This window comes from Mustela erminea, chromosome 5 (assembly GCF_009829155.1).
Source record: "Mustela erminea isolate mMusErm1 chromosome 5, mMusErm1.Pri, whole genome shotgun sequence".
Taxonomy (NCBI): Eukaryota; Metazoa; Chordata; class Mammalia; order Carnivora; family Mustelidae; genus Mustela; species Mustela erminea.
Window position 1 is genome coordinate 69,804,957 of NC_045618.1, and position 14,979 is coordinate 69,819,935.

General features: G+C 36.8%; 1 protein-coding gene across 10 annotated transcripts in view; it reads right to left on the minus strand.

Moving 5' to 3' along the window:
• ATP8B4 (ATPase phospholipid transporting 8B4 (putative)) overlaps nucleotides 1-14,979 on the minus strand; it is a 268,272-nt gene that overhangs the window by 70,097 nt on the left and 183,196 nt on the right. For all 10 annotated transcript variants that reach the window (XM_032343690.1, XM_032343682.1, XM_032343688.1 and 7 more), the window contains 4 exons: nucleotides 10,850-11,038; nucleotides 4,744-4,859; nucleotides 1,614-1,778; nucleotides 508-619 (listed from right to left, as the gene is read on the minus strand). In XM_032343690.1, coding sequence (XP_032199581.1) covers nucleotides 508-619; nucleotides 1,614-1,778; nucleotides 4,744-4,859; nucleotides 10,850-11,038 — 582 coding nt within the window. The remainder of the gene's footprint in view (nucleotides 1-507; nucleotides 620-1,613; nucleotides 1,779-4,743; nucleotides 4,860-10,849; nucleotides 11,039-14,979) is intronic.

Here is a 14,979-nt window from a genome sequence, read left to right on the forward strand (position 1 = left end):
TATTGTTAAAATGCCAGAATATTTCCCCACCAGTTGATAAACAGCCACTTCCCTGAGTATCCCCAAAGCCTACCTACCATCCTGACCCCATCCCTAATATCCCCAAACCTCCCTACCACCAATAAACTAAAGAAATAGCCCCTGAGATCTCTAATGTCCTACTTCAGTGCTGTGCCTCTCTCTGTCCTGACTGGGGTCAGTGCTCACGTGAAACAATAAACATTTTATAATACCATTGTTGCCTCCAGGTGAAATTACTATATTTAAGAAGCAAGTAAGCTGAAACTCAACTGTCTGAAAAGTATACTATAGAAGATAATTCATTCGTTTTTGTTTTTAAATAATAAATTTTTGTAATATATCAGCTTTCCTTTTTGTATTTCAACCTTTCCTATGTGAAGGGCTATGCAAATATCTAATCCATTAAGCTTTCTGGTTAATTAAAATTTTACCAGAGAAATTATTGCCCCCCCTTCAAGACATCATCAACATCCATGTTCAATTTACCTTGTTTGTCTCCTGTTAGGACCCAGATCTTAATATTAGCTAGTGATAAACTTGCAATCGTTTCAGTAACACCCTCTTGCAACTTATCTTCTACAGCAGTGGCACCTAGTAGCTATATTGAAAAATAGAAAATACCTTATGTTAATGCAGGCAAACAACAACCACAATGTATCTATGGCTTTAAATCACAGAGTTTAGAGGTCAAGGAACATGAACTGAAGATGGAAGTTATGAAGCATTGATATGGCAAGCATCTTATTATATGCAGTGATGGGCTAGGAAGGGCTTCAAGTGGAGGTTCCCAAATCAAGCCTACTGACAGTCACACCAATTAATGACAGGGATCCTGGAGGTCAGAATTTATGATGGGTCTGATATGCTCAGGTAACATATAAGTATAAACCATCATAAGCCATTTGGGCTTCTGAGAACTGAAGACCTCCCCAGCCTCTTCCCCACTTATATCAACATGGAAAGGTCCAAAGGAGAGCCCTAATCTCATATTAAGGATCACAAAAAAGTAGAGCCATTCTCCTAAATTAACACACCAGCAGGTGCCATAAACTAAAAAGTGAAATAATATTTCATCCAGGGATGAATATTACATACTCCTTCGTACCTCACAATTGCTAACCATCCTAACCACTGGGGCCTCAGGGAAGAGCAGTTCATACTCTGGGCAGCACAGAAATCATCAGAACCTCAGGGCCTAGGATGGTTTAGAGCTATAGCTACATTTCATGCAAAGTTTTCCTGCTTAAAAAGGTAGATCATAAAGTAGGGAGAGAAAAAAAACAAAAACAAAAACCAGCCAAAACATAAAATCAAGGACATACCAGAGGCTGACAAAGAATAGAGATGCCACTATCTTCTACTTTGGGGAAATTTCCAATTGTATAATCTACTGCCAATAGAAATAATCCTCTAGGCTCTCTAGGGCCATACATGGCAAACATGAAGCCATTGTATAAAGCATGACTCAGTGTTTGAAAGGGTAACATCTGCTATGTGCAAAATGATTTGGCAATGGATTATTCCTATGCTAGATCTCTAAACACGTACTATCCCTTCTGTAAACACAAACCATCATGCTTCTAAACTCATACCATTAAATCCCTTTCAATTTCTTCATATAGCCCAGCTATCCGTTCATCCCTCTCATCCTTGAGAGTGTTTGCATCTTCAAGCATCTTGTGCCACTCTTTAAAGTACTTGTCATCCAGATCTCTGTATGCAATGGCCAAGGTTCGAAGGCCTTCCCCTGCAAATTCCTGCCAGAGCAGACACAGATTTAGGAACCATCAAAGAGTAGTAACCACGGAAATAACAGCAACAATAATGGATAAGTTGTTCACTTACATTCATTTTGTCCCAAGAGTATTACTTGGCCATCCTGACTCCCAACTTTTTAATCGCCTTGGAAATGGGATATGTTTATATTTGGTATTTTATTTCTATGGGGTTAAAACATTCAGGGGAGCTAGCCTTCTCCCTAAAGACAGCGGCAATGGCTGCTGACGTGCCCCAGCTGAGAAGTGATCAACCACACCCATGACTTGAAATACACGTTTGAAGCAATATATATTGGTTTCAACCTACCCCCTGCATAAAGGAAGCACTCCTGGCAGTAAGAAAGACCCAGCCTGTTTCATGGCACATAGCCCTTGATGTCCAGTGGAGAGGAAAGGATCCTCAGAGGAACCATAGCTCTCAAATCAAAGGCAGAAACTCTCAAAAGATGGCAGCGTGACATTTCACCAGTCTTGTCATGTCCCACCTAATAATACAGCTATGTCTAAAATTAATTGAGTCTTACTTCTGTTCATGCTTGAAATCTTCCATAATAAAAAGCTAAAGTCAATTATAGATGAATAAACATTGGTCAGGTAACAGAAGTTGAAACATATTAAGGTTATAAGAATAACATCTAGGGGCAAAAGGGAGAGTGAGGCAGAAAAGTTAAAACAAATATTTGTTTCTGGGAAGCAAGTAGAGGCTGACTTTTACTGTTCATTCTGGATCATCTAAATTTTCTTCCTTTTTGTTATATGGTAAGTTTTATTTTAATAATGAAAATTCTTAGAAATTTAAAAAACATTGAGTCATGTTATTTTTAAAAACTACTCTTTTTGAGAAACTGATTTCTGTGGAGTTATTATTTAATAATTGGTCAAATTAATTGAAGAGTCATACTTTTCCTTTAGTGTCTCAGTAAACTGATGATCTAAAATGATACCTTTGGTGCTTTATCCTTCTAATAGGAAAAATAAATAAATAAAAACAGGACACTGGTGTTGCAAAGTGTCTCACGTAGCCACAATAGCTAGAAACATATGTAGATTGCTTTGGGGAAATGTAAAAACCTCCCACTTTGTGTAGGCCTCCAGTGGTCATTTTATGGGCCTCTACACTGCAAGTGTTTTTAGAACATTTCTGCTCCTTTGGGCATTGCCACTGAGCAGATCCTCTCTGTTGTGTTTTGGCTTATAGAACAGACATAGGTTCGTGATCAGGCACAAGTTACACCATGACACACCCTAACTTGGTAAATGGAAAGTAAATTCAGTGCATGCTGCAATGATGTGGTTTCGCCCACAGAGACCATGAAAACATTATCCGAATTTATCTTGTAGGCAATTGGTAGCACTCTGGACATTGTAATCACATTTTGCAAGACCACCACTGGGTCCCCTACTGATCTGAAAATCTAGTTATTGCCTTGTAATGATCTTTTGTCTCCTTAATTCACAGAAGCACTTCTTTGCCTTTAACTTGAAACCGCACTGGGCATGGCCAGTGCTTTCCTCCCTGTTCTGTAAAATAGTGAATCAACTCTAAGACGGCATTACAAAAGGGGACAGATGATTTAAGTTATTTAATTAGTGCATGAATCACAAGTTTAATCCTAAATGAGCATTTGAGCAAGGTCGTTTCCTACCATTAAAGAATTCAAAAGCAATTATTAAATATAAATTGAAAACTTCAGAATTTAAAGCCAAAACGAATAAAGTGAATGAAGGAAAGAGCAAGTCAAGTTGATATCACCTGGAAAAAAACCTCTTTTGCAAAGAAATGCAAAAAGACCAAATTAGACTTCCTACACTTTAGTATGAGAGGAAAACATACGAAAATCCAAGGCCTTTGGTGTTTGAGCAATGGCAAAAATCAGATACTTATGATTCTAATGTTGTTTTCACACACACACAAAAAAAATTAAAAAGACCATGCCGGCCTTCTGGAAAAGATTAAAAGAAAATCAAGAATGCTCTATTGGAAAGACAAAAACAATAGCTATGTTTGTAACCAATATTACTAAACCATCATTCTTTAAAGTCAGGCAGAATTTTGTTTTATTTGTTTGTTTGTTTTTTAAAGATCCAGGGAATGTTTTGTATTAAATATAGGGCTTGACAAAGGACATGAATCCTCAATAATTTTTTTAAAGGAGAGAAACCACTGAGGATATGGGAGTTTTGACCAGTTGCCCTTAAAGTTCATATTCTGTTAAATGGAACCTCTAATAAATATTAGAGAGATGCTTGAATCTTCAGGTTTAAATCAGGTTAATGATCATATTCATTCATAGACTCCTACTCTTTTGCCAAAATATATGTACCAAATTTATATGGCATAAATATATATGCCAAAGATCATTCCTGCTCCCTTCAGAAAGCTTTTGTAAAGAAATTATGCATAGTCTCAGAATGTATGCATTTGGTAGCTTCAACGTAAAGAATATAAGTGACTCATCATGATTTACGACCTGAACAGAAGGACCCCTGGAGGAGAAAGTTGGCTGCTATTTCCCTTCAGCATGTAAGCAAGACCCTAAGCTATTCCACTTCATTGGTTTCAGACACATTAGAACCCAAGGGAATGCAATTGTCCTGCTTCTCTTTCCAGAGCCAGTCTCCAAGAGAAGAAGCCTAAAACTGCAGGGGAGTTTGGGCAGGTTTCCCTAGGTGTCCCGAGCCTTTCCCGGGCCAGAGTTCAGGAGCCTACACTTAGCGGCTACTTCACAGCTGCTGTGTATTAATACATCTGTGGTAAGACTGATCAGACTTTCAGCAGGGCAACTATAGGTGTCCATGCGCCAGTTCCAGACATTCTCTGGCACAGTTTCCTGTGCTTTCTATTTCAAAAGTCAGATCATTTCGCTGATATTTTAAAAATAAGACCTAATCGTAGCAAGCGGCCAAAGGGCCATTGTGCTAACCTTCAGACAGAAGCACTTACACTGAGATGGTCTGTCGTCAATGTCAGAAGGTCTTCATTGGATGGATGAAGTTTTTCAAACAGAATAGTGTCTGCTCCTTTGGAATAAAGCTTTATCTGGCCTTCTGGGTTTCGAACTGAAAAGAAAAATTTTGCATAGTAGGTAATCAACGAAATCCATCAAAACTAGACTTTCCTAGGGCTCCAGCCAGGAAATTTGGAAATGGGCATAACGTTTTAGCGAGTAGTAAAATATTTAGTGCCTTTAATTAGAAGGTCACTATCTAAGTCACTTGGCCATATTCCTGTTCTATTAATTTAGAAATATTCCACCTACTGGAATCCTTTGATTTCCCAAACTCGGAAAACAAGTGTTTTTATTCAGATGTGAATGACCTTACCATTTTCCTTGCCTACTACTTTGAAGGGTTGATAAATTCAAATTAAGTCTTCTGGATTGAACAGAATTGAGAGCTTTGCCTGCAGGTCTCCTAGTGTGAAATTCAAGTCCTACTGTAGGAATCAGCTACACTGTTATGCCAAATGATCTCCACATGGAATTCTAGCCACTCAAAGTCATGGTTTATGCACTAGTTTTCCATCCTTGCTGATGTTTTTCTTTACCTTCTTTACTCATTGGAAAAGCCCTTTCTTTCATTCTCGATGGTCGATTTTTCAGTCACAATCCTGGCCTGCAAGCATACCTCACAGGGGGCTTTCAAAATTAGTTTCTATCTTCTATTAACTGGAAGTCTGTATCAGTTAGGGCTGTGTTTTTAATCTGTCACCCCTCCCCAGGTTTGGGAATGACAGCCCTGAGGAGGTTGCCCTCCCTTCATTTCCAGTCTTTAAACCTTCCCCTGGCTGCCCCACATATTGCCATCAAATCTTTTTTAAACTATGAAATGCTTGGCCTACATTTGTAGGCTTGGCTTTATAGCTTGGCACACATTAGGCCCTTAATGATTTGTTGAATGAATGAATGAATGAATGAAGACATGACATGACATGACATGACATGGCAATATATTTCTTTCCAGGAACTACCTACAGTTTAAGACAACTTTCTGGGTCATGATGTGATGGTCTGAACAATGACCTTCACAAGTTTCATCTTATCAAAGATTGTTACATGCTTTCCAATCAATTGTACCTTTTCTTTAAAAATAGAATGTCTCAAAACAAATGAACATAAATATTGACTACTATTAATTTAACAGCATATAAAATTTAGAGCTTGACTTAATGGAATATAGATACCAAAGTACAATAAATTAATTTCCCTTCTTTCCTTTAACTACGCTTACTTCAGATTTCATCTATTCTAGTTTCCTCCTGGCTTTGAATATATTTAACACACCCTGGAAATTTTTTGTATTGGGACTTGTCTAGGGCTTGTCTTCTCTCCTAAAGCCCTTGGTCAGCTCTCCTAGTTACCAGAACTCATGCAGTTCTTCTTGTACTCTGCTTCTAATTGCCCATGTTGGGAAAAAAGGAAAAAAGCATATATAATTTATCTAATTGTTCAAGCTGGAGGGGAGTGGGAACATTTAATCCTAGCTTTCTTTTGCTTTTCTTCTACAGCAATCCAATTTAATAATTTTCCCCATATTTTTCTCCCATCCATCACCAGAGCTAAAAAGGCCAAGGATGGGCATCCTACTTTTACCAGTACGACTTCCCTTTGACTATTGTTTATAGGCTGGACTAGGACATCAGTTCCCAAACTTTTTGGTCTCAGAACCCTTATACACTATTAAAACTTCATGAGAACTCCAGGATTTTTTTGAAGTGGGTTTTATTTATTAATATTTACCATATTAGAAATTAAAGTTGAGAAATATTATTATATCAATGGTCTTATGGTAATAATTATATTACCATAATAATGACTATTATAATTATGATAATAAACATTTTACATATTAACATAAATAACATTTCTATAATTATAATTTCCACAACAAAAAAAAAATGTAGCTTGGGGAGTGGCATTGCTTTACATGATAGCAGTTCTCTTTAACATCTAGCTTAAAAGGTGTTTGGATTCTCTTATCTGCTTCTGCAGTTCAATCATTTGTGATATCACACATCATGTGGCTTTTATAAACCTCCGCAGTACACTCATGAGAAAAATAAGGAAAAAGACAAATAACATTAGTATTATTATGAAGATGTTTTTATCCTTGTGCATTCTCTGAAAATCTCCCAAGTTTTCTTAGGGTTCCCTAGACCACACATGGAGAATCACTAGTCTAGGAAATCACAAGCCAATTATGATTTGTGGAAATCCCTTACCATCTCTTCATCTCAGTTTCTACATGTGAAAAAAGGAGATATTTAAACACTGTAACTTCTAAGGTCCTTTTCAATCTACATTTTTCTCATTCAGTAAAGATTCCCATTTCTTCCACATTTTTTTCTTAACCCAGCATTATTAGCCCCTTTAAATTTGAGTTTGTATAAATCTAGTTTCATAGAATCTTGATTAATTTTACTCACTAAGCCTTTCCTTTTGCAGCTCAGCAGGTTTTGCGTCTCTTTATTCAAGGCTTCTAGTCCTATCTGCTAGGAAATTTCAAGGCTAATCAAATCTCACTCATCTCAGAAGTTGGCCTTTTCAAAATAAAGAGAGAAGCACCTGGGTGGCTCAGTCAGTTAAGCATCCAACTCCTGATTTTGGCTCAGGTTATGATATCAGAGTCACAGGATTGAGCCCCGTGGTGGGCTCCATGCTCAGTGGGAAGTCTGCTCCAGATTTGCTCTGTCTCTCTGTGCCTCACACACACACACACACACACACACACACACACACACACACACTTTCTCTCTCTCTCTCAAAAAAAAATTAAATAAAAGAACGTAACAGTTTTAAATGGTCAAGGTAACATGTGGGCAGAGTCTGTAAAAAAAATCAAAAATCATATATGTTTTAGTTATAAATCTTCTCCCATTGCTGGTCCTTTATATATTGGTGTTCTTTAAAGATTTTCCTATGATCTAATTCCCCTTTTACTCTCCATGTAGTTACATTCATTTCTACAGCTTCAGGTTCCAGTGACAGAATTACTGATTTTAAGTGTACATCTCCTACCCAAATCTATCTCCAGCACTCCCTTCCAATCTGTACATCCAACCACCAACTAGTTATCTCCTTTTGGATGTGTTCAGGCACAGCAGACTCAAATTGGAACACATTATCTTCCTCTAATAACTACGTATTTCTCTTAAGTCTCCATCTCAATAACAAGCTTCACCATTCACTCTGTCTCCCAAACCAGATATCCAGCCGTAATCAAAGCTCCTCCCTCTCCACCACCCATATATCCAACTGCAGCTATGAATTTCTCCCCTCTTGCCTATATTGTCACATTAACCCAAATGGTTTTACTCATTTCAACCCTGCTTCTCTCCAAACTCTACTGTAATCCTGCCAGAGTCATCTTCACACTATTGCTTAGAATCCTGCAATTGCCTCCCTATGTACTCCCTATGTATGTAGATCAAGTTTGGACGCTCTTAACATGTCATAAACAGGATTCATTAAGACCTGTCCTTTTCCAGCCCATTTCCTACCCTACTTCACCATCTTCTCCAGGGTGCAATCACACAGAACACTTCAATTCCACATTCTCCCTTAGCATCAAGTCTCTGGCACATGATAGGCACTTGCTAAACATTTGCTTGAGTTGAATTATAGTTATACAAAATTCATTGAAGGCAACAGTTATGCCTTTGTGACATAAAAAGAAAAAAGAAGTGGTTTCCAGGTGTATGCCATAAGAGTAAATACAATAGCAACACTATAAAGAGTGATGAATAATTCTATTTTGCCATATCTCAGTTGGATGGTTGTTCATATAACCACACAGAGAAATGCCTGTCATATGGCAGCGTGATCTGTATTTTGATCATTTCTAAAAAGTTTAGAGTTGAGCAACTCTTACTAAAGATCTTGCAAGGGCTTTTCAAGGACCTAGCGTAATTTTTGCTTCCTTCCATGTTTATGTGCCACTTGCCTCTATTAACAAGTATCTTTGAATTTTATCTCTGTACTTTTGTTTTCACAATGAGAATTGGTCCTTTTAAAACTGTATAACAAGATCTGTATGTTTACCAGTATAGTAGATTCTACACCCTCTGACAAAATTCTTTACAGAAATCTATTTTTATTTAAGTAACTGCATTAAAATAGGGCTCTTGCCCTGGAATGAAAGTAGTACTAGTATCAAAACTATACATTCATGATTCAATGAATGATAGCTCCCCCTCAAAAAAAAAAAAAAAAAAAAAAAAAAAAGGAAAGAGGAAACAGAGGAGGAGGAAAAGAAGGATGAAGAGGAAGAAGAAGAAATAGAGGAGGAGAGGGAAGCAGAGAAGGAAGAGAAGGAGGAGGAGGAAGAGAAGAAAAGGGGCAGCAAGAGCAGCAAACATCTGAATCCTCACATCAGGGTGTTGTCCCCACAGACCAAGCCATGTGACAGTCATGAGACTCGCACTGTTTTTTTGTGCCTTATTATCAAACAGAGAGTCTTCTACCCTAGTGGAGCCCCTCTTTCAAATTCCTCCTGATTAAAAACCAAACAGAACCAAAATAAAGCCCACAAGCTTCCATGCATTCTGTGGTGGAACATTACCTTTCTTCATATGGGATTCATTAAGTCAAACATCTGAAGTTTGTGGTTAGGCTGTGATTTCTCCACAGCCCGTAGTGATGACTGATGCTGGGGAAAAGCCAAAAGTTTCCCTGTGTAGCAATTTTAGATTTTTGTCAACACCCTCATAGCAAAGGGAAGCCGGTTCTAAGCCAACCCAACATTAGTAACACCTCCCCTGAAGCTGTAAAAAGAAGATTACTTCTGCTAATACATCATTAAGCCAATGCCTAGAGCAGCATATGTGCTCTTCAGCAGCACCAATGAGGACTGCCTGTTCAAAAATAAATAAATAAATAAATAAACATAAACATTCCCAGATGATGTTTGGCGTTTACCTGCTGAGAGCAATCTCCCACGGCTAGTTTCCAGGAGTTAGACGCCAAAAACCTGACCATGTGCACACATGTTTCTATAGTAGAAAGTGATTTAATATGATGATCAGGGTATTCATAAGTTATAAATCATTGGGTTAAATCTTATTTAACAAACATTTATAGAAAATCTATTATGTGCCAAGCTCTGTGCTGGGCCTTGGGCATTTTAAGATGACTAAAACACAGTCTGGCCTTCAGGTAGCTCATACTCTAACACCTGGGAAGCTCATGAGTATCACAGGGCTGGTATAACACTGGTTTATGAACAAGGTGCTCTGAGGAAGAAGAGAGTGCTGCATTTGGAGAGTAGAGAAAGAACTGATAGAATAAGGGATACTTACGTTGGACACTGAAGTTTCCAGGTGAGTAGAAGTTTTCTAAAAGAAGTAGGGAAGAGGAAAGTCCAAGTGGTGGAAATAGCTCATGCAAAGAGTAGAAGTACACAATGCATGCCTGAAATGGCAAGATCTAGGGAGGCTTGGGAAGTTTGGGGAAATAGAAGAAAAGTAGATTGAGGTCAGATTGCAAATAATCTTGAATGTCCTGCTAAGAATGTTACCCTCTAAGTTCTAAGAGGCCACCAAGGATTTTATGTAGGTGATGGCAAAATCAGGCCAATGTTTTAGAAAGAATACCCCCATATCGACACAGAGTATTATCTTAAAATGAAGTGGTTTTGAAGATACTGCAATAATACAAGCAAGTGGTGATCAGAGCCTTAACTAAAGCAATTATACTGGGAAACATCTCTAGAAACACAAGGAGTAGTATCTGAGGATCTATTAATTCTCTGTGTCTCAGTTTTGTTAACCTTAAAATGGGCATAAAAATAATAGTACTTACCTTATAGGGCTGTTGTGACAGTTAAATCACTTAATTCATGAAGAACATCTCTAACAGTGCGGGACTTAATAAGCACTTGTGATATGTTACTTATACTTATTACTGCAGTCTTAAGGCTAAGTTGAAAATGAAAGGTGTTCATAAAGTCACAAAAAAACCCAAAACATAACTCTCAGTATATAACTAAGAGTGAAATCATTCTTGAGAAACAGCAGTGTAATGATCAAACATAATCTCAGCTACCAGCCATACCTATGACAGACATCCTTTTTCTGATATTGTTGAAGTCCAAGAAGGCAAGCAGTTGGTAAGTAACCAGTGTTCCCAATTCTTCTACTGTTATCGTGTCTGGGGTTCGAGACTTAAAAATGAACCCAAAATTCCTTGCAGCAGTCACTAAAGCTCCCTCATCAGGTGACTGAACTTGGTAAATCAGCTGCCCTAAAAGGAAAAGAAACTACCATGTTAAACAATAGCAAAAAAAAAATCTATTAAACAAGAAAGGAAAAGAAACAAATGCATTAATACTGAGATTAATGGCTAAAATTCACGGAATGCCAATACTAATGTCAACTCATTCTGTAACATTGAACTCAAGCGTTAGTTCCAGAAATCCAAACTTTTCTACTTGCCAACCAGCTGGACCAAGTGCCTGTCCTGGAGATACTACAGGACACCATGCATACCACAAACACAGCCCTTGTCATCTCATACAAAAATGCCCATTTCTACATCTCCCTTTCCATAATATTGGAGGTTTCTTAGGTCAGAGGCTGAATCTTTGTATTTTCAGTGACTAGAATTGTGCAGTGGAAGTTTCACAAACTAAAACACTTAATATGTGTTAACTCACAGAATCCTCACAGACAGACCTGAGGTAGGGATTATTAAAAAAATTTTTTCCCATTTTATACTACTGACCTATGACTATAGAGGTTATATAATCTGAGTAAGATCATATAGCCAAAGAGTAATGGAGCAGATATTCCAAATTCCACTTGGGTCTGTTACTAATGACCATTTCATGAGAATGCATACAAGAAACTCTTAAAATGTAAGAAATCAAACTGGTATGTTCATTCTTGGTGGCTGATACTGTGAAAGCATTAGGCTAAGAGTAAGAGGGCAGAAGAAAAAATGAAATGAAGAAAACAAAACAAAACAACCCATAAAAATACAGCATGTATAAGGTAAAACCTTCTACATAAAATTGTATTATCTTTGTAAAAATATATCAGAAAAAGTAGGCAGAGTTAAAACCGTATTTACTGAGTTATAGTACTGTCCAAGAAAAATTCTTAAAAAATGAATTACATATTAATGTGTATGCTACGATTCCTTTTCATCAAAAACAAATAAACCACCTGCTTATTATATATATCCATATATATATGCACAAGTGGAAAGGGTGAAATGATGCACACCAAATGTTTTCATTGGTTATCACTGTAGGGGTGAGATTGGAGGAGTTCATGGAAGGAATTATTAGCTTTGCCTTTATAAACTTGGTACTGTGTGGTTTTCCCTTATATAGTAGGCATAAATTAATTTTGAAATTCAAAAAGGAAAAGGAATTAAAACAATTACTTGATTTACCTACGAAATGATGTAACTTCCACTTCCGGCAACATGGTAAACTAGGTGCCAGGACCAACTTCCCTGCTACAAACAACTACAATTCCATATAAAACATTTTAACTTTTTAAATACATTCATGAAAGAGGTACTGGTAAGAAAATAAGAATTGTTCAGGTCAAAGACTGAGGAAAAAAATAAAATGAATAAAAGAAGACTGTAGCCAGCTTTTGCCTTGAGGGCATTTTCTGAACCAGGAGAACTTGATTGTTGGTTTCCAGCCTCTGAGGGTTCATGCATATTTGCACCCTAAATTCACAATATCTAAGTGGCTTTAAAAAACCAAATTGAAAATTTAGTTTAATATGTTCCTGTGTTAGAACACTGACCAAAGCAAAGCAAGTCCTCTCTGGAGGAACCAGCTTTCACCTTAGGACCCAAAGGATTTCTAAAAACAAAGTTCCAAGTAAAAGTTCATCTCAAAGTGAAAAATTATTAAAATCCCAATAAATAAGACACAATGAGAGCCAACAGAAAGAAAAGAAAGAATAAGATCTGCAAAAACAGCAGATATTGGAATTATTAAAGATAGCACATACAAATACTTAATAGATTTCAAAAAATAAAAGAGGCATAAAAGTAAGCAGATTTGATAAAGAACAAAAGACCTAATAGAAATTAAAAATTAAAAGCAGCAAGTTAGATACTATTAGAGAAAGAAGTAGTGTACTGGGGGGGAAATGGAGAAAATTCCAGGATATATCCCAAAGAGACAAAGAAAGGGAAAATGAGAGACTTCTTAAAAGACGAGAACAGAGTGAAAATACCTGACACTGAACATCTAACATGAGAGGGGAAAATGAGTCAGAGGCAACACTGGAAAAAAATACATGACCAAGGAAACTCCAGAAATGATGAGAGATGACACTCTACAGATTCAATAATCTCAATGAATTCTAAGCAATATAAATTTTATAAAAACCCATATCTACAGTGAGAACATGGAAGGAGAGATCTTAAAAGTAGCCAGGGGGGGAAGACTGATAATCTTCCGTCTGACAACTGGACTGAGAGCTGACTATACAGTAACAGAAATAGTGGCAGATATTTACCCCAAAGATACAGATGTAGTGAAAAGAAGGGCCATCTGTACCCCAATGTTTATAGCAGCAATGGCCATGGTCGCCAAACTGTGGAAAGAACCAAGATGCCCTTCAACGGATGAATGGATAAGGAAGATGTGGTTCATATACACTATGGAGTATTATGCCTCCATCAGAAAGGACGAATACCCAACTTTTGTACCAACATGGACAGGACTGGAAGAGATTATGCTGAGTGAAGTAAGTCAAGCAGAGAGAGTTAATTATCATATGGTTTCACTTATTTGTGGAGCATAACAAAGAGTATGGAGGACATGGGGAGTTAGAGAGAAGGGGGTTGGGGGAAATTGGAAGGGGAGGTGAATCATGAGAGACTATGGACTCTGAAAAACAATCTGAGGGGTTTGAAGTGGCGGGAGGGTGGGAGGTCGGGTACCAGGTGGTGGGTATTAGAGAGAGCACGGATTGCATGGAGCACTGGGTGTGGTGAAAAGATAATGATACTGTTATGCTGAAAATAAATAAATTTAAAAAAATGAAAAGAAATAGTGGCAGGATACAATGGAGTACCTTCAGTGTGCTGAGAGAAAATTGTCACCTTTAATTTCTGCATACAGCAAAATTTTCAAGAATAAGAATAAAATAAAGTTGATTTTCTTTTTTTTTTTTTAAGTTGATTTTCAAACAAAGTTTTTGGAAGTTTACTACCAGGAGGTTCTCCCTAACAGAAATTCTGAAGAATACACTTTATGGCAACAGAAGATCAGAAATAGGACAAGCATTAAAAAGCATAGAAATTAGTAAGTATATAGGATAAATCTAGGGAAACACTGACTATAAAAACAATAAAAAACATCTTGTGTTATTAAAAAAGAAAATACATGACAAGAGGACTATATAAGTCTTCTTACAGGGTTGATTACTGTTGAAGGCTTCTAAAGTCTTTGTTTTGTTCAAAAGAAGGGTTAGGCTTTGATAAATTCATTATGTTAAAACCTCTAGGCTAACCGCTCAAATACAAATAAGGATTCCAAAATAGCAGATGTAAAAATAGAATAAATCCGTAAGAGGGGAAAAAAAAGAAAAGATTAAGACAAAAGATGGGGCAACTATAAAATACAAATAAGATGGTAGAAATAAACTAAATACACCAATAATTATATATGAAATACTTAAAATTTAAATATATCTATAATCAATAAAGGTGATGGACTAAATGTTGTGCTTAACCTTTCATTCTGTCAAACTAAGTATATTTTTAAACGTCAAAAATTATTCCACTCACAAAACATGTGTCTGAAACACAAAGAAAAGATTGACAGGTAGGTTGGCAAGAGATAGTGGGAAAAGGTAAACAATGCAAATATTAACAAAAGCAAAACATCTATAACATCTATAACTATATTCATATCAGCCAAAATAAACTTTAAGGCAAAAATACTACTGGAGATTAAGAGGATCAATGTATACTAATACAAGTTTAATTTAAAAAGACAGAAGTCTAAATGAGTATCTAACTAATAACACGACCTTAAAACATAAGAAGCAAACATTGACACAGCTACAAACAGAAACAGACAAATGCACCACAATAGTTGATGATTTTAACATACTCACTAATTGTGAAATCAAGTACTCAAAATAACCCACAGAGAGGTAGGAGACTGAACAATTAACAAATATTATCTCATGGATATATTTAGG